The 20,022-nt window shown below is 46.2% G+C and overlaps 1 protein-coding gene across 1 annotated transcript; it reads right to left on the reverse strand.

Moving 5' to 3' along the window:
- Positions 1 to 9,962: 9,962 nt before the first annotated feature.
- On the reverse strand, positions 9,963 to 19,161 carry Hpx (hemopexin). Its single transcript, XM_004642035.2, has 10 exons — positions 19,039 to 19,161; positions 18,836 to 18,900; positions 18,664 to 18,735; positions 18,366 to 18,487; positions 16,359 to 16,512; positions 15,394 to 15,606; positions 15,052 to 15,177; positions 10,693 to 10,823; positions 10,446 to 10,608; positions 9,963 to 10,308 (listed from the first exon to the last, which is right to left on the reverse strand). Exons 1-10 carry the CDS (start codon positions 19,119 to 19,121, stop codon positions 10,049 to 10,051), a joined length of 1,389 nt encoding a protein of 462 aa, XP_004642092.1. The 5' UTR covers positions 19,122 to 19,161; the 3' UTR covers positions 9,963 to 10,048.
- Positions 19,162 to 20,022: the final 861 nt, after the last annotated feature.

The following is a 20,022-nucleotide window of genomic DNA, read 5'->3' on the forward strand; positions in this document are numbered from 1 at the left end:
AAAGACATTGTGGTAGTTGATACATTGTGTCAACTTGAGTGAATCGCTCAGGCATGGGGACCTCCCCCGAGCCCTGCAGGTGGGCAAGGCCCAACCTGGAGTGGGATTGGTTCCGTCCTAGGGTCATGGGCCAACCAGAGTGACTCAGCAGGAAAAGTGTATATAAAGGAGTTAAGGAAGGCTTTCTGTCCGCCCTGCCCGGCGGAACGCTGGTCTTCCCAGTCAGCCTGGGAGGAAGAGAGGCTTGAGGGACTGGACGCTACAGCTGCTGCTCCTCTTCTGCTCTTCATTGTTTTCTGCCATCATGAACTGCTGTCATTTGTCTTATAGCCAGCAGAGTATGAACTGAAACCTCCACACATTATGAGCTAACTAAACCTTTCCTTCCCTCATTTTGAGTGTCGGGTATTTGTCCCAGCAATGGGTGAAAAATAACTAAGACAGAATTTGGTACCAGAGGAGTGGGGTCGTTGCTGTGGCTATACCTGATCATGTGGATTACAAGCTTTTGGGACTGGCTCATGGGAATAGATAGGAAAGGTTCAGAGATGTCGCCTACAAGCAAAGCGCTGAAACAGCTTCGGCTGTTCTGTTTGAGACCTTCTGGTCAGAGCTCAGACCAGAATACTAATAGGAAGCCAGACTGTAAAGACCAGGCTGGGGAGGTTTCTGCTGGGAAGGACAGCATTGGTTGGTGGACTGCAGATGATTTGTGTTATGGCTTGGCAGAAGGTTTGTCTGCTTTTTGCTCCTGTCCAGAGACTTTGCCTGAAACTGAGATTAAGCACAGTGGACTAGTTAATCTTGAAAAAGAAATTTCAAAGCAGCCAAATGTTGGGGCAGTGGAATGGTTGTTACTGGGGGCTCTTAGCCATATTTATGTTAAGAATGAAGAGCAAAGAGCCCAAAAGGATTATTTAAAATGTAGTTTGGCCAGAAAAGAAGCGCCAGGAAAGCTGTGGATTGTGAAGACAGAGCTGAGAAGATCTCCATTGCTGAGAAGGAAAAGGAGAGTAGAAAAGAGGTCCTGAGGACATCACAGGATGTGGAAGGTTCTCGCCCTTTGCAGCCTCAGAATCCCAAGGGTAAGGGTATTTTCTTTGAGGAAAAAGCCACAGAGCTCCAGGTTCCAGAATGGAGGTGGAAGCCACACCAGCTTCCAGAATGGAGGTGGTGGCCACAGCAGATTGCAGAATTGCAATGGCATAGGGGCTGACGAGATGGCTCAGTGGTCTAAAGCACCTACTTAGAACAAGCTTAGCAAAGCAAAAGGACCACGGTTCAATCCTCCAGCACCACATGCCAGCCAGCCCTGCCCCCTGGTGGGCTGAGCTGGCCACACACACACACACACACACACACACACACACACACATAAATAAAATTAAAAAAAAAAAGAATTGCAATGGCATAGAGAATTTGTTTCTCAGAATCAGGGTCGGAGTGCTTAGCAATCCAGGCACTTGACCCCTACAGCCAAGGGAGAAGAAACCCTGGTTATGCTCCAGCTGGCAGCAGACCTTGACATGGCTTTGGTTGTAGGCACATGCAGAATGCAGGAGTTCTGATGTTAAGAAGACTTCCACCCAGATTTCAGAAGAAGGCCTGGAAGGCCAGGTGGCATGCCCCTGGGAGGGCAGTGTGTGAAGCTATGAGAGAGAAGCCTATTCAGTGGAAACCTCAGAAGTTTGAAAAAGCCAGGAATTTGGATGGTCTAAGAAAAGCTACAAAAAGGGAGCAAAGCAGGTCTGAGAGAGAAGCCGCAGGAGCTACCAGCAGAAGTGCCACAGGGGTGGAGCCACAAAAGGATTTTGGAGCTCACAACTCATTACAGGTTGTTTTAGATGGTCCACAGGGAACTGCAGGACTTAACATTTTCCCTTCTGGACTTTGGGCTTATCGTGGTCCCAATTGTTTGCATCCTGCTGTGTATATCTTATGGAATGGCAATGCTTATCTTGTGCCTGTGAATGTTGGAAGTGTTTAACTTTTCATTTGTAGAGGGGCTCACAGCTAAGAGTTTGCCTAAGGTCTTGGAAGCTTGGGACTTGGACTTTTCAGCATTGCTGAAACTGTTAGGACTTTGACAACTCTTAGAGATGGACTAAAATGCCTTTTGCATAAATGGATGAGCATGAGTGTTTGGAGAGCCGGAGGCAACATGTCATGGTTCTAATGTTATACAATGCTCAAGTTCTAAAGTGTTTAACCATGTCTATGTACCTGGAAATTGACTTAAAGAAGTATATGTCTAGTTGCCAAATTGACAAGGGGTGGATTGTGGTAGTTGATACATTGTGTCAACTGGACTGAATTGGCTCTGGCAGTTCAGGGCATGGCCTCCCCTGCCCTACAGGTGGGCAAGGCTCAACCTGAAGTGCGACTGGTTCCACTCCAGGGCTATGGGCCACCCCAGAGTGACTCAGCACAAAAAGTGTATATAAAGGAGTTCTGGCCACCCTGCCCCACTTCCTTGAAGAAGTCCCAGTCTTCAGAGGAGCTACCATCTTCACGGTCAGCCTAGAAGGATGCTGCAGCTGCTGCTGCTCCTCTGCTCTTCATTGCTTTCTGCTGCCATGAACTGCTGCCATTTGCCTTGTAGCCAGTGGCATAGGAACTGAAACCTCCACAAGCTGTGAGCTAAATAAACCTTTCCTTCCTTCATTTTGAGTGTAGGGTATTTGTCCCAGCAAGGAGTAAAAAGTAACTAAGACAGATGTTTACAAAGCGCGTTCCCTGCCCCTCAATCACATAGTTAACCTTCTGAACTTCTGAAGTTGAAGAACTTCTCAATGTATCAACCATTGTGGAGGACCACTTGAGCAGCTCTCCTTGAAAGAAGAGTGATTGTCTCCATTTTGGCTGAGCCTGACCCTGTTTCCTCCTATTATATATACAGTTGGCTGGGACTTCTGTTTATCCTTTCAGTTGGTCTTAAGCAATGTATATTGGTCTACCTGAAGTGCTGGTGATAGTCTTTGAAGGTGGCCTGTGTGTTTCCCTGGTAACCTACAACTGCTGCTCCTTAATGTGAGCTGGTTGAGACAGGATAAAGAGCCAGTGCTTCGCTCCATCAGCTGGGTTTGAGCCTGGAGACAGAGGCTATGACTTCTTGGGGCTTGAAAGACTACATCAAAGCTGAAGCACCAGACCCCCCAAAACATTAGATACTATCTCAATAGCATAAAGCAGATTACTTTCTCTGCATATCCTCTCTGCATATGGTAGAGGTAAATGTAGGCCACCCACCTAGCTCAGCTCACAGTACCCACCTACTTCCCACAATACTTGGTCATTCCTTCTCAAGCCACTCCTCCTCCACTAAATAAAAGTAGGTGAGGCCCTAGGTCAGCCTTTTTGTTACAGAAAGCCACCTTTATGGCTGGACTTAAGGCCCCCTGGCTCCCCAATAATTATAAATATGTTTTAGTGTCTTTACTTTTCCCAGTTGGTTGCACTGGGAGTATTAGATTGGAATTAACTTGGTGGAATTCCAATAATGTATCTTTGGGATTACAAATATTAACTTCTTGGACTGAGAGGAGAATCTAGAGGGGACTCCTACAAACCATAACAACTGGAGCTAGGTAAAGGAACTGGGATCAGTACAACAAGAGGATATCTGAACTCTTATGTTCATCACACATTATTCATAGAGGCCAAGATACAGAATCAATCTAAGTGCTCATTAACTGGTGGATAGATGGATAAAGAAAATAAGGTACATATACACAATAGAATACTATCAGCTTTAAAAGAGAGAAAAATCCTGTGATTGGTGGCAAAAATGGGTGAACATAGAGGGTGTTGTACAAAGTGAAATAATCCAAGAATAAAAAGACAAATACCACATGATCTCAGTTATATATAAATGAATTCATAAAGTGACTTTATAAAAGCACACAGTGGAATCATAGTTACAGGGATCAGAGGTGTGGGTGGAAAAGGAGAAGATGAACAGAACGTTGTTGATCAAAGGATACAAGTAACCAGAAAGGAGGAGGACGTATTGAGATCAATTAAACAGCAGAGTGACTATATTAAAAAATAATATGCTGATATTTCAGAGTAAGAGAATAAATTTCAACTATCTGACCATAAAAGTGGTGAGTAACTATGAAGGACATGTTAACTAGCTTGACTTAATCATATCATGTTGCATACAAATATCAAAACATCATATTGTGTCTCATAAATATATGTAATGACTACTACTCAATAAAAACAGTTCTTTAAAAAATAAATTGAAAAATGAAACTTGAATTTCATCTCTCAGGCTTAAATAATTCTGATTTTAATCTTTTTTTTTTGTTTTCAGTACCAGTAATTGAATTCGGGCCCTTATGCTTGCCAGGCAGGCATTTGTGCTACTGAGCTATGTACCCAGCTCCTGATCTTTTCTTTACAGATGGTAACTGAATGTGTTGGTGTTTGCCTGTAACCCCAACACTCTGGAATGCAGAGGCAAGAAGATCTGAAGTTTGAGCCCAGCCAGGCCAACTTAATTTCTTAGCAAGACCCTTAGTCAAAAGGAAAAATTGAGTAGGGATATAGCTCAGTGCAAAGGTTCTGGTTTTAGGTTTAATCCCCAGTAAAACACACACACACACACACACACACACACACACACACACACACACACATACACACACACACAGAGTCTGGGAGACATCTTGCCAGGAGGAAGAAGCATCCTCCCCAAGAATGAAGCCAACTGAAAGAAAGCAGAGCTCAAGGGTAGGAAGTGACAGGTGACTGATAGCATCAATTTAGTACCTATACTTAGCTCGATGTGAAATCAAATCTGACCATAAATTATTTTAGCTACGGAGGTAATAAATTTCCTTTTTGCTTATGTCACTCTGAATTTTGTCACTTGCAACTAAGAGCTGTGATGAGTCTGAGTAAGTGTGGCAGATACTGCCTGTTGGTATTCATCCTCACCTTCACTCTTCTGCAGTCTCCCCAGTCTCTGTACCAGCACTGTGGAAAAATGCAAACCACAGTTCTCACATTTGCTTGTCAGAGATTTGGTTCTGGGATGGAGATTTAGCTCAGTGGCATAAGTGCCTGTGTGGCAAGCACAAGATCCTGAGTTCAATTCCTGGTACCAGAAAAAGAGCCAGCACCAGAGAGTTGGTACCTGTTCAGTCTGAAGTTGGGAGGGAGGGAAAAGCCCTTCTGTTTCTAGCAACACCTGTGGCAACATTGGCAGAAGTGGCTCCAGGGAGCAAAAGGGGAGATGGTTCCAGGGTAACAGGAATTAGTGAAATAGGAGTTATAATTCTATGAGACAGTAAGGACAGGGGCTTGAGAACGGAGTCAGGAATCCCAAAATGGTGTCTCCTGTGTCACAGCCCTCCACAGACCTTACAAAAACATCACCAATTGTCCTTTAGCTGTCCAGGGCCTCTGCAGAGCATGATCAAGCAGGTCGCTGGCTCAAGGGTGCGTGAGGCCTGCGTGGGTCCCAGATGAGTACTGCATAGATTTGCCCCTAAAGCTCTGTAGTGTTGTAGGATAAAGATCATGTTGTGTGGGCTGGTGAGATGGCTCAGTGGTCTAAAGCACCTACTTAGAGCAAGCTTAGCAAAGCACAGGGACCACAGTTCAATCCCCCAGCACCACATGCCAGCCAGCCCCGCCCCCTGGTGGGCTGAGCTGACCACACACACACACAAATAAAAAATAAAATAAAATAAATTAAATTTTTTAAAAAAGATCATGTTGTGTACACAATGGCTCAAGCTCCCTTTGAAACCCCCTAAAAATTTCCAAAAAGCCTTCTTGGTATCCTACTCTGAACCCCTTCCTGGGTAGTAGGAGCTTTCCTTTCTTACCTTTCTGTCTTTCAGTTTCTTGCCTTTGCATCCTTCAAATACACTGGCTTGCATTTTACCTCCTTCATCTGTGGTTTTGTTCTGCATCATGGTGGGACACAGCGCCAGCTCTCCAGGAACACCAGCAGCACCAGCAATACAAGCTCATGTCAATATGTGTGCTCCAGTTCTGGTTCCTTGAGCAACACCTTTTCTCCCTCAGCCCATCTAAATCAAGATTGATAGTAGCTTCCTGATCTCTGGATAACCCTCCTTTTTCTCTTGAGTCTACAACAAACCCTCCCTACAACTTTCTAATAATTCCTTGCATTAAATCCTGCTTATCTGGAATATCTAGAGTGGTCTCTGGGTCCTTACTGAAAAATGAATGATACAATACACATTTCTATTTTGCATACACATGCAACACACATATACACACACATGCAGTTCAGAAAGGCTAAGTCTCTCAAATCTACAGGAAGAAGAAATTGAGCTGGCATTGGACATCAGACATGTCTGACTAAGGATTGCTGGCCTAAGTTGGTTTTGGTTATTGTTTGCTTTTTGTTTAGTCACTAGCTAAAACTTAAAGTACGCCAGGGCAATAAAAATATCATTGAGAAACTTGTTCAGATGACCAACCTTGATGTTCTCTTTGGCCACGAAAAGTGGCTTCTGGGGAATGGAAAACCAAGAACGACAAGTGCTGGAATAACAGACACATGCACCACACCCAACTGCTGACCTTTCCAGTGCAGCACAGTTGGCTTGTTGTTGTTGTTGTTGTTTGTTTTCCTTTAGTCATAGTAGGTCTTCATGATGTTGCACCTACCTGTTCACCTCTCAGCTCACCAGTGTGTTCCACAATTTTTTTTTTTGCATAGTTCCCTAAGAAGAAACATTTTGTTGTTTCTTTGCTGTAAATGATTTCTTCTAAGTTCCAGTTCTAAGAAAATGTCTCTGTGGTATTTTGTACTTATTTTCTTCATAGGCTGTCAAACTATTTATGACACACATGCTTAGGGTTTGGCAAAGTACAACCATTGACCAACACTTTTGTTGCAAGTGACATCATCGTTGCTCCATCAGCATGTACTTTGCCTTTGGTTTTGTGGTAGAAAGTCTTCACCTCGGGCTTCCATTCTGTTGAAGCTTCCCTGTCAATGTTTCCATCATGGTGCAATGTAGACATCAACAATACCAGTTTGTTTTTCTTTGCTACACACAAGACCAATGTTATATCTTTCTGAAATCCAAACATTGTACAGTACAATTCTCTGTTTTGAAATTGCAACAGGTGCAGCTACTGAGACACACAGCTGGATACTATTCTGCTAAAGTACAAATTTACAGCAAAAAAGTATAGGATAGCTTGTTGTTGCCCAATGTTATATCCTGCTGGTAAAGAAGAGGTAATCGGAGCTAGGACACAGAACCTCATCAGAAAAGCCCCTGCTAGAGACTCAGGTTGTTTTTTGAGCCTAAAACCAACCAACCAACCACCTCAGCTAGGTTGGGAAAATAGAGGAGGAAAAGAGTCTCTTCCAGCCCCAGTTGTCTGTAATCTTGGACCCATCCTTAGTCAAATGATTGTCAGCAAGATGGGAATCTAAGCTTTTGGTCAGTTTATGATCAGAAATGAACCATGTACTATATCTTCTATGCCAGCAACACTCACTGGCCCAAGAGATTGAAGGGATTGGTCAGATCCCCTATGCCCACTGAACTCCTCTGTTCTGCAAAGGTGTTTCATGGTGTCATGTCCTGAACCATTCCTTCTCTTCCCCTCCAACTTGTCTCTGATGTGCAGGTGGTGTCTTTGTTATCCAGCTCCATTCCACTAGTTGTGCTTACCTCGTAGCAGCCAAATCCCGGTCATCTTCTGTCTGACACTGCCACCCCCCGTCCAATTAGAACCTTCCATGGCAGCTCTGAGCCAATCCACTTTGCATTTGGACAGCTGCTCTGGGCTCTGCAGCTCCTGATGCCTCGGGCCAGCTGGTGACCAGTTATTAGCAGGTGAAGACTGAGTCCTACCTAGTTCTGCCTCTTATTTGCTGCGCAAGCTCAGCAGTTTCTCTTCCCACTCTGCTCTTCTTTTTCTCACCGTGTCTAAAAAAACTTGGGAAAAGCCGGTTTATGGTCTTCATTTAAGAATCATCCATGCAATCTGTGTCCTACACCTCCCTCCATGCTCCCTGTGTCCTTGTTTGAGCTTAAGCACCTCAAAGAGAAGGTGCTTGTTGGAGACCACAAATTTACTCTGGCTGCTTTTACATACTTCCCTAAGGGATGAGCAGGGGCTTTGGATTATGGCATCACCCTCTTGAGATTTCCCACTATCCCATTGGGTGTGGGCCACCCTCTCGCCCCCTACTAAGACCAAGACATCCAAGATTAACAATGCTTCAGGACAAGATCTTCACTAGCTTAAAATCACCAATACCCTCTGAGGTATCCAATAATCCCCTCCTCAATCAATAAATGCCAAAGTTCTGGCTGCCTCATGGCCTTTTGATCCTCATGAACAACTGGTCACCCATGATTCCCACTGCACTGCCATTGTGCCTCTTACATTTCTTTTATTCTTTCTTTCTTTAAAAAAATTTTTTTAAAAAAAATTAATTTACTTGGTACAGGATCTTGCTATGCAGCTCGGACACATACCTAAAATCCCAGAACTCAGGAGGTTGAGGCAGCAGAATGACTGAGAGTTTGAGGCCAGCCTGAGCTGTGTAGTGACTTTAAGGACAACCTGAACTATAAAGCAAGACTTTGTCTCAAAAAAAACAAAAAGATAAAAATTAAGTTTAAAAATTCAAAGCTAAAACCTAAATTTTAAAAAGAACGAAGATTGCTGCACAATGAAGGGTTTGTTAGTCCTGTCTCAGGCTCTCCAGCACTGGGATTACAGGTGTGTGCCCCCATGCCTAGTTTTGGTGGCCAGCAAAGCACACACTTAGACTGCTAAGCTATCTCTCCAGCTTGCTTGCCTGTTTGCTTGCTTGCTTTCTACCATGTGCTGTAACATCTGGCAGGAGACTGAGGTTCACTGAAGGGGTCTCTGATAACTGCTGACTTTTCAACTCAAAGAAAATTGTTTTTTGTTTGTTTGTTTGTTTTTTTAAATTTTATTTATGTGGGGGGGCCAGCTCAGCCCACCAGGGGGCGGGGCTGGCTGGTATGTGGTGCTGGGGGATTGAACCGTGGTCCCTGTGCTTTGCTAAGCTTGTTCTAAGTAGGTGCTTTAGACCACTGAGCCATCTCACCAGCCCAAGAAAATTGTTTTGTAACAGCACAATTCATAGTAGCTAAGTTATAGAAGTGGCCTAAGTATGTCTGCCAACAGATGAATGAATGAATGAATGGACACAGCAAATGTGGCATACACACACACACACACACACACACACACACACATACACTCAGCCATAAAGAAGCATAAGTTTGAGTCCTCTGTAGAAAAATGGATGGATCTTGAAACCATACTGTTAACTGAAATGAGTCAGACAGAGAAGTTAAATGTTTTGTGGTTTCTTTTATCTGGGAAACCCAGAGCATAAATAATTTTAAGGGTAAATAAAAGAGAGATGTGGAAAACAGGGAGCTAGATTTGTTGGTGATGGGAAGGAGATCAAGGAAGGACGGGAGTGGAGGAAAAAGTGATCAGGGTGCAGGCTGGGCGTGGTCGTGTACACAAGCCCAGCTCTTGGTTGCCATGAATTCGAGGCCAGCCTTGGGCTATGTAGTCAGTTCAAGGCCAGCCTGAACCAGAAAGTAAGATCCTGTTTCAAAAAAATTAAGATACCAAACATGTACCTGTATCAGTTCCCCAAACTATATGTAAAAATGTATATAATTAGTAGGCATTGCAACTATAGTAATAAAAATAAATTTTAAAATGAAAAACTTAAGGCCAGGCATGGTAGCACATACCTAAAATCCCAGAACTCAGGAGGTTGAGGCAGCAGAATGACTGAGAGTTTGAGGCCAGCCTGAGCTGTGTAGTGACTTTAAGGACAACCTGAACTATAAAGCAAGACTTTGTCTCAAAAAAAACAAAAAGATAAAAATTAAGTTTAAAAATTCAAAGCTAAAACCTAAATTTTAAAAAGAACGAAGATTGCTGCACAATGAAGGGTTTGTTAGTCAAACGAAGAAGCAACCTGGCTTTATTTGGAGCAAGTGGAGGGGGAGGGAAGGGGCCGGAGTCCCCCAGCAGCTCTTCAGTGGCTGCAGCCCAGGAGGCTGGCCGTCCTCTGAGGCTGTGGGAGGCTCTTGGCCGCACTCAGCTTCTCCACATCATTGTAACAGTACGCACGGGGTCCCTGGATGAGGTACAAGCTCGGACCACTGGCAGAACAGGAGTTGAGGCCTAAGGACTTTTCCACACACAGGGCCCCATCGATGCTCTCATGGGGCCAGGGAAGCTCTGTCCATGTGGCTTGAGCCCCCAACTTCAGGTCCAACCACCACAGCCGCCGACCTAGGAGGAGACAGCAAACCTAATGAGGCTGCCATGTCTTGGGGATCCTGAGATAGCCCTTCTCTTGCCCTGGGCAGGGATTTGTCTCAGAGAAGGGTAGCAGAACAAGCTACCCCCTTGTCCTCAGAAGCCCTCACCTGCCATGACATAGAGATGAGAAGACCCTGGACAAGTAAAGGCCGCATCTACTGTTGTCAGGCTGATCCCGTGAGGACCCCCGAGCTCCTTCTCCAGACGCTTTGGATAACCACTCACGAGGGTGTAGCCTGCCTTGGTCAGGAAGACATATACCTGGGTGCCCTGGAGGATGGAGGAGCAGGAATCAACTCTGAGCCAGATATTGGTGTCCCAGCTTCCACCTCTAGCCTCTCTCCCAGCACACACCTGCACCAGGTAGAGTTTATCCTCCCAGGAAAAGGCAGCATCCACTGTTGAAGGGCCCTGGGGCCACAGATGAGCGACAGGCCAGCTATGCCACCCATCCCGGCTGGTGTCCAGACGCCAGTAGTGGGATCCTGTGGGGTACAGAAGTAGCTCTAGTGTTGGGGGTGAACATCCAGATTAGGCACAGGTGCAGGGATGAGCTGTCTCGAGAGAGACAGAATGCTTCTAGAGGCCAGGAAGCCGGAAGCCAAGTGAGAGGAAGAAGGCCCGCAACACTGGGGACTGGAGCTCAACCAGAGCAAGGTCAGCAGGGCTATGACAGGCGCAAGCATGGACAAAGGCGTGACATTTTGAGGCAAGGGGGCTTGCTAGGGGCTCGCTATAATCACAGAGCGCAGAGATGTGGTGGTTACACATAGGGAGACATAGCGGCCAGAGGCTGGAAGGGAAGCACCACAACAGACTTCACCACACACCCTCACCTGGTTGTGTTCGCTGAGCCTGTGAAGGAGCAGGAGAATGAGAGAGTAGCCATGCCTGCACCCCAGTTTTCTCCTTTTTCTCTCCCCTTTTCACAACAAAATTGTTAAGGGGGTTATCTGGGCTCACATTGCTCCTTTTCCCCTCAGTCTGCTTCGCTTCACTTCTGTTTCTCCCCAGAGATCACCAGTACGTGCCAGCCTTCCCAGCCCAAAGGTCAATCTGTCTTCACCTGGATCTACCTCCCGGCAGCATCTGACCTCGTACCGCTCCCTTCTTCAACTGTCTTGTTTCAGCTGTGGCCCCTTTGATACCAGCCTCTTCTAGTGTTTTTCTCCACTGTCTGACTGTCCTCTTCAGCCTGAATCTAAAGATTCCTCAAGAAACAGAAAAATTTCATTCAAAAGGAATGAAAGGAAAAATTTCATTCAAAGCAGCGATTCCCCTTCCAGATGTCTTCCCCAAAGAGTTAAGGGCACCATAGCATAGGGGATGCGCTAACCATGCAGCACTGCTCACGGTTAGCTAGGCCTTGGGAGTGGCACGCAGGCCCATCGGCAGATCAACAGATAAAGAAAATGTGTTATACACAACGGATTACTGCGCTTCCAATGAGGATAAACTTGAATCATTTGTAGAAAAATGGAGACACTTTGAGACTATAATGTTAAGTGAAATAGATCAAATGCACAAGCTTAAAGCATCTGGTTTCTCTTATACAAGAAAACCAGAATATAAATAAATAAAAGAGCAAAATAAAAGATAAAAGGAAACAGGGAGATAGATGGGAAGTGGACCAAGAGATGGGGTGGAAAGGGAGGTGTGATGTGCTCACACACCAACGCCCCACAGTGAACGTAGCCCATAGTTTAGGCGTCTTCTCCATCCTCCCCTCTCCCCTGGTAATTACCTAGTTCTGGGGCTTTAAGTACAATTTATAAACAGAGGAGTTCCAACTAGTTTTCTTCAGTTCTCCTCTGTTTTTGTTTGTTTGTTTGTCTTTTTGGGGTAGCTCAGGCGGGTCTTGCATGCACTATGCAACTCAGGCTGGCTTGACCTCTCCTTTGAACTTCAGGCTCAGGCTCAATTGCCTATCTGACCTGCTTATTTGATATCCTTCAACACCAACCTTAACTCTCCAAACTAATTTCTTACCCCACAAGAGAGGCACACACACACACACACACACACACACACACACCTGTGCACACACCCACACCCTAGTGTTTCCACATTTTAGAAAAAGAAACCACCATTCCAACCACTACCCGATATATCACTAGATGCTGTCTGCTCAGTCTCCAAAACATGTCCCGATGACTCCTCGCCACCTCTGCTGCAGTCCTCTCAGTACAAGGTGTCCTCACCTCCACCCTGGGCAGCTGCAGGAACCACTGGCTAGATCCCCTGCTTACGCAAGCATGCCTTTAAAACCGATGCTCCCCAAGAAGCCAGGATGGTCTTTTTAAAAATTAAGTCAGGCCATATTACAATCCTTGTCAATCCTCTTGGCTTCCTTTTACAGTTCAAAATTCTTATAGGCCTGTATAATTACACACACACACACACACACACACACACACCCTGATTGTTTTGGTTCTGGTTTTTTTTGAGACAGTTTCACTTGTAGTTTAGGTTGGCCTTGAACTCCCTGGTAGCCCAGCCTGGCCTGTGAACTTGCAGAGATCCTCTTGCCCCTGCCCCTGCCTCTCTCTTTCAAACCACCCACCTACTCCTCCCAGGTTCCAGCTACAGTGGCCTTCTTTCATGATTCCTCCAAGTATTTTCTGTTTGCTCTTTCTAAAATGCTTTTCATCCAGGGCTTTCTGTGGTTAGTTCTTTTTCATCCCTGAAATACTATCTCAAAACTCATCTCTCAGAAGAAGTGGCCTGATTTTCTTCACCTCTATCCCATGAATTAGTCTCTTTATATCTTAATACTATGTGGGAGTATTCTCTTGCCTTCTTCCTTTTTGTTCTTGCTTGTTAATGACTTTTATAGAACCAGATGTCTTGTCTTCTCTGTTGAGTATTGTTTCCAGGGCCCTAAAACAATGCCTCTCAGGTGCTTCATAAATGTCTGTTGGGTAAACACCTGGTGCTCTTGATACAAACAAAAGCTGTGAACTCAGTTTGTAAGTGGTGACTTACCATCCTCCTCTAGTGCTGTAACTACTCTGCTTAGGGTCCCTTTGTGGCGAATCAAGGTGTACTGTTCTCTCTGCAGAGGACCTGAGTGATCTGCCAGCTCATCTGTAGCCAATACGTAAGTCAGCCAGCAACCATTTTAATGTGGTTTGGCATGAAAATATGGGGCTGGGCCATTCCGAGTCCCTCTCTGGAAATCTGACCAGATAAGAGAACAACTGGGAGTTATCAGTTGAATCTGAGGCTCAAATATCATAGAGTAGAAAGAAGATGGAGAAGCCAGGATGGTTCATGCTCAAGGCAAAGTTGTAAGGATAGGACAGAGTAAGAGGCTATGAAGCAGAAAAAAGACAGTGAGAGAGAGACAGAGACAGAAAAAAAGACAGTGAGAGAGAGACAGAGACAGAGAGACAGACAGAGACAGAGAGTGAGGCAGAAATGGAGAGAGGGAGAGAAAGAGAGAGAACTCCAGCCTCATGCTGAGTAGCTAGGTCACATGGATATCCTCATCAAGACAGGAGTTCTTTCCTCACTTGGGCAACTCTAATATAATGATACTATCTCCACAGCCGTGTGCCCTCTCAGTAGCTATGCAATATACTTCTCTTCTAGGAGTTTGGCTACATTCTCTTTATAGTCACATGGTCTTGAAGTTCTATGATGTCTCCATGACCGAGCGCTCTGTCTCTACTTCTGTATGGTCCTGTGGCCCTGTTGCACCCCACACACACATAAACACCCACACAGATTCAGCTTGCCTATGTATCCTCCTAGTTGTTTCCTGATTTCACCATAGCTGATGCTCATGTGTTCTTACTTAGTGTGTGTTCTTTGGTTAGTTGTGCATTGCTGCTACGTGTGCACGCTTTATTCCAGCCGTATGCTCTTCCAGTACACGTTCCTGTGGAGAGGCAATGCCCACATGGCTGAGATCTTTCAATAGAACTTAGTAGTCATTGACTGGTGAAAAATTTGTCCCAGCATTAGGAGCAAAAGTGTATTTCCTTTTTCAATGTTCTCATCACCTCCCCTATTTCTGTATCTCATCATACACACACTGAGGCTGAGTGCAGTGTGGTACTCATGCCCTCTCAGGGATATCAAGTCTAGAACGTGCCTGCTTTACTAATCCTGGGGCATCCCCAGGCATCACTGCATGGTTTTCACCAGGTGAGGCCACAGCTCAAGGGGTGGGTGTCACCACTGAACACTCTGAGAAGGAGACTCCTTGAAATCACCTTCTCAGCATCTGTGGCACCCAACACTTATTGTCTGCTTTTTAGCAATAGGGATAGCTCAGCTCCAGGTGATGTTTCAGCGCAGAGGCCCGAACATAGGAACCAGTCACCTGGTGGAAAGGCGGAGCTCCTCACATTTAATTCAGGGGTAGCCAAAGCACACAGAAAAACATGCAAGAGCAAATAGATACAAGGAGCAAAGGGAAGTCAGAGAACTCAGCAGGGCGCTGGGCAAAAGAAATGTGCCTAAGAGTCACAGGGGCCTAGAGAGGTTCACAGCCATGGGAAGTAGATGGGTGGACCCACTTAGAGGCCTAGGCAATGAGAGACAAGGTAGAAAAACAGGAGAATGTGAAAGGGCATGCTAGGAGTGGGGGACGGCAGAGACAAAATACATGACATAGGGATGAAAGTGGAGAAAATTATAGGGCCAAGAGGCACAAGTGAAAGAGGCAGGACAGGCATGGGGGGTGATGCTAGGGGAATCTCTCACCACTGAAGGCATAGGTGGCACCGTGGTTGTCAGACACCAGTGCAGACAGGACTAGATCTGGTCTACAGCGTGATTTCTCAAGTTGATGGTGGGTGCTGTTCCAATGGACAGTTCTATTCCTATGGCCTAGGGGGAGAAATGAGGGAGGAGACAGAGGGAGTTCATCGGTCAGAGTGGGGTCCAAGGTGGATGAGATGGCTGGGGTACTAGGAGTAGGAGTGTGGGCCTCCCTGTGTGAAGACAACAGGAAAAGCCACAGTGGAAACAGGGCTAGAGTTAACGCCACAGTGTTGCCATTCAGAGTTAAGGGTTATGGGGCAAATGGGTCTGGGGCTTCCTCACCTCTGCCAGGGCAGGGCATGAAGTAGTCACGGGCATCCTTTGGGTACCCAGCAGGCACCTCTCCCGTGATAGGGTTGAAGCGCAGGAACTGGTTACCCTGGAAGCAGTAGTAGCGGCCAAGCCACCGCAGGGCAGAGGTGCAGTTCCCAACATCAGGCCACATACGCTCTTTTTTGGTTCCCGTTGCCAGGTCCCAGAACCACTTCTGGTTACCTTTGTCCAATAAATCAACATACATTGGGTAAGGCCAGGTTATGGCTTCCTCTGTGCTCTCACTGGCTCAGGTTAGATCCAATATAGCATCAGCCGCCTGGAAAGCCCAGGGAAACAACTGGGGAGACTGAACATACAACAGAATTCAGCAGCAAAGTGCATGAAATCAGCTCAGAAATAGAGCAAGGGAAACTTTCTCAGGAGGATGGGGGCTAAGCCGAAATCTGACATAGGAGTTACGAGGCAGTCAAGAGGGGGAGATGAAACTTTAGAAAGATGGAAGAGCTTGGACTAGGAAGAAAACTGAGCGTCAGGGACAGTGCAGAGAGGTGATGGCTTTTAGAACTTTCGGTGACACAAACATTCTGCTGCAACACATATGCTATAGGTTCAGTGATCACCAGTACAGAGTTTCTAGAACTTAGTATTCAAGGTAAGGGGATAAGAGTCGAAGCTGGAGGGTCAGTAGGGATTTAGTTATGGGGAGACTTACACATAAGGCTAAGGAACAAAACACCGTCCTAGGCCTAGAATCATGGGAAATAATGGAGGATTTAGATAGAATTGCACCCAGATATATTCACCAAAATGATTTCCCCTCTTCCCCTGTTTGACCGCTACACTCTAATTGGCTTCTCTAGTTTCCCCCTTATAGAAGCACACAGGGATCTCGCCCCCACCACCCTTAGCAGTGTTACCACCTCATCAATACCAACCCACCATGATGCAGGTTGATTCCAGCCTGGACTGACCTTGGAAGAAGAGAATGCCTTCCTCCTTGCATTCTCCACGGTGACATTCCACAGCTGCATCCAGGGGGGATGGGATTCCAGGGAATTCCTCTTGGAGCAGCGTTGGATATCCTTTCTCCTTCTTTTCAGGTGGGTACACCCAGACTTTGTCCCCCTGAATACAAACATGCTCTTCTAACTGTGCACCCCCATACTGCCATTCTTCATTCATATCTATTTTTGATCTATTACCCATGTACAGAGACCTCCTGCGGTCCCTCACACTTTTGGCCCATCTGTGGACACCAGTGCATTGCCCGTTGCACAATACATACCCTCAGTTTGTGTAAATGCTGCCAACATTTCTACAATATACACAGTCTGGCTATGCAGAACCACATATTCCTATGGCACACTTAATTGCAAGCCTATCACATTTGGCAAACATACCCATAAATAATCATCTCGCAGTTATCCATTTATCCATTTTGGTCATCTATGCACTCATTCAAGAAATGTACTGAATGATCACTACATGCCAGGTACTATGATCAAAATCCCGACTTTGACCTCAAAGAGTTCACTGTACAAAACCAGAAAGAATTGCTACCATCTCATCCATGCGACATGAAGATGGAATGCCTAAGTCTGCCTTAAAAAGTCCTGGAAGGTGTCACAGTGGACACCAAGCACTTGCCTCGAGAAGTGAAAAATGAGCCGGAATTTTCCAGCACAAACAAGGAGGCAAAAGTGCTGCCAGCAGAGGGAGCAGCACGCAGAGCCAAAACCCGAGCAAGCGCAGCGTGCTCAGAAAACTTTACGTAATCTTCCTGCGGCTGGCACGCAGTAAACGCGGCAGGGGAGGAGTCACCAAGAGCCAGACCCAGAGACCCGTGTGTGCCCGGCCTGCAGTAACCGACACACGGTGGCACCTTTACTGAAACAGAGAACCCAGAGGAAAGGAAGATGCTAAATTCAGTTTGGGGGCTGCTAGATTTGAGGTGCCCATAGAACCTGTGCGTCAGAGACATAGCTAGTCACCAGGGCCACCCCAGCCACTTATCTTTGGCAAGTTAGAAGAAGGTGCCCCTCAGAGAGATACAGCTTAAGCCAGGGAACAGGATTCAGGGAACACAGTAATCTTTATTTCATTCTTCACTCACTCCCTTGGTCGGGTCCAGCTGTGTTGGGAACGACCTGATCTGCCACATGAAAAGGACCTGATCCAGGGTCGTGGAAGCCAATGGAAGGGAGCGCAGTAGAGGGAAAAATGGCCAGCAGCGTTAGAAATAGCAGTGAAAAATACGCATTGGGTGTTGAGCCTTCTGGGCCAGCGGCACACACAACCTCAACAGGCTTCCTTTTTTTTTTTTTTTTTTTGAGATAGGGTCCCACTATGTGTAGTTCAGGCTGACCTTCAACTCATTATGTAGCCCAGGCTCGTGTCAATCTTGAAGTGATTCTCCTGCCTCAGCCTCCTGAGTGCAAGCATTACAGGCATGTGCTACCACACCAGGCCTACCTTCAACTTTCTTGGAAAGAGCAAGTACAGGGAAAGGCAACCTGATGTCTATTGGTGTGGTGTGGGCCCTGCTATGATGTGAACGTGGGCCCAAAAGTTCTTTTGTTGGAGACTTCATCTTTTGTGCAACAGAGGGGCCTAGTAAGAGGTGATTAGATCCTCAGAGCTCTGCCGTTGTGAATGATGTTCTTATCACACTAATGTCAAAATGGGAGTGGATTATTGTAAGACTGAGTTGTTGTAAAGCAAGTTCAGATTCTGCTTGCTCTCATTCCTGCCCACTCTTCTGCCTTTGCATCATGCTATCATGAACATAAATTCCCTCACCAAAGCCCAAACTGTAAATGCCAGAACTGTAAGCCACTACATTTGTATTCATCAAAATTATATAGTCTCTGATATTCTGTCATATCAACAGAAAATGGACCCAGGCCCTGACTTGAAGGAAGATTTCTGGTGGGATTCCAGCCCTTTCTGGGCTGGCCCCAACCCTGGCCCAGCAGTACCTTGATCAGGAAGACACTGTCATGGCCACGGCGGAACGCTGCATCCACGGAGCTGGTGGAATCCTTCCATCTCTCTGAGATTAACTGCTTGGTCCATTTGTGACCCTTCCATACGAATTCCCCTGAAAACCACATCCACTGAGGAATCCAGATCAAACCCTTTGGTCTGCTGGTTGTTATAAAGAAGCTATCAGCAACGCCCTCAGATAATTCCCAAGCCCTCTGTGAAGATAGAGACACCCTCTGTGAAGGGGAACAAGACAGAGGTCCTAAGTGCTCCAATCCCAGGCTCTTCTACCTTTAAAAAACAGCATGGTCCCATTGTCATCCAAGGTGGTGGCATCAAAGCTCCAGCTATCTGAACAGTGTTCTGGGATGAAGTAAGGAGAAGGCAAGATAAACAACCATGAAGATGATAAAATGTAGGTACAACCAGGCAGATTGACAGACTCAAGGAACTGGGGCCTCACCGATCACATCTTGGTCTGTCTTGGTCCCACTCTCACCTTCAGTGACATTTCCATGTACACTAGTCCTAGAGGGAACACAGGTAGATATCTAGGTCCATTTGGACCAATCTATTTCTCTTAGCTCTTGACCCAAATCTAAAACTGGCCCTCCCTTTACCCAAGCCAGACCACAATTCTCCATCCCTACTCCCAGCACTACTCACGGAGGAAGAGGGCTGGCAGTGGCCAGAGACCAGCACAGGCTCAACAACACAAGTACAATTGGCGTTCCCATTGCCCCAACCATGGTGAGCTGGAAAAGCCGCAACACAGGCCTGGGCACTGGGCTGAACTCCTTAAATAGAGTCAGCAGCAGCACCACCCCCACTTCCAACCCTGCTGGGAATGGGCTGTCTCCCAGCACTATGACAATATTGACTGATTACATCACTGCAAATAAGGTCAGGGTCTGGACAGAAGTCCAGATTGGCTCTAGACTTCCTCTTCCCGGCATTAGCCCCCCTCCCCCTCAGCAGTGACCAGCCCATGTCATTCACAGCCAGCTGTGATCTTCATCATACTGGCAGAGGGTCTAGGTGTCTGTGAGTCCAAGAGGGGAGACTGAGGATTGACTTCTCATAGTGGACTATCTCTCTTGGGTGGAGGGGGCATTTTCGTGTATTAAGTGGCAAGCCCTACTCAGCTAAAGCCCAAAAGCAACCAGAGACTAATGGATACACTTAGCAATCACAAACAGAAGCAAACTGACTCAGCAATACCCAGAGAGCAGCCTTTTCCAACCCCAGATGAGCAATTCAAGGGGCCCAAACACTTCTCCATTTCCATATATCTGAGCCCTGTATGCAACCTCAACCAACCCCTGCTGGCAAAGGGTGTCGCCAAATCTTAGAGGGAATGTGATCAGGAGTTATCTCTCTCTGAAGGGCAAGAGGACCACCAGGAATTAGTCTTTCTTGGTAGTTTCCACCTTAGGGGAAAATGCTTTATTTACCTGTCCCAGAACAAATGAAACAGAGCTAGGATGTCACAACATTTTCAGCGGATGTCCCCTCACACACTGCATTCTCAGGGAAGACTTCCTTGACAGCCGTAGCCAGGTATTTCATGCTCTCGCTCGTGTTGTTTGTGTCACTTACCAAAAGTTGAAATTACATCATCTGGCTACTTACTGGATGGATTTTTTTTTT

Source organism: Octodon degus, unplaced genomic scaffold (genome assembly GCF_000260255.1).
Source record: "Octodon degus isolate 3935 unplaced genomic scaffold, OctDeg1.0 scaffold00146, whole genome shotgun sequence".
Classification (NCBI taxonomy): Eukaryota; Metazoa; Chordata; class Mammalia; order Rodentia; family Octodontidae; genus Octodon; species Octodon degus.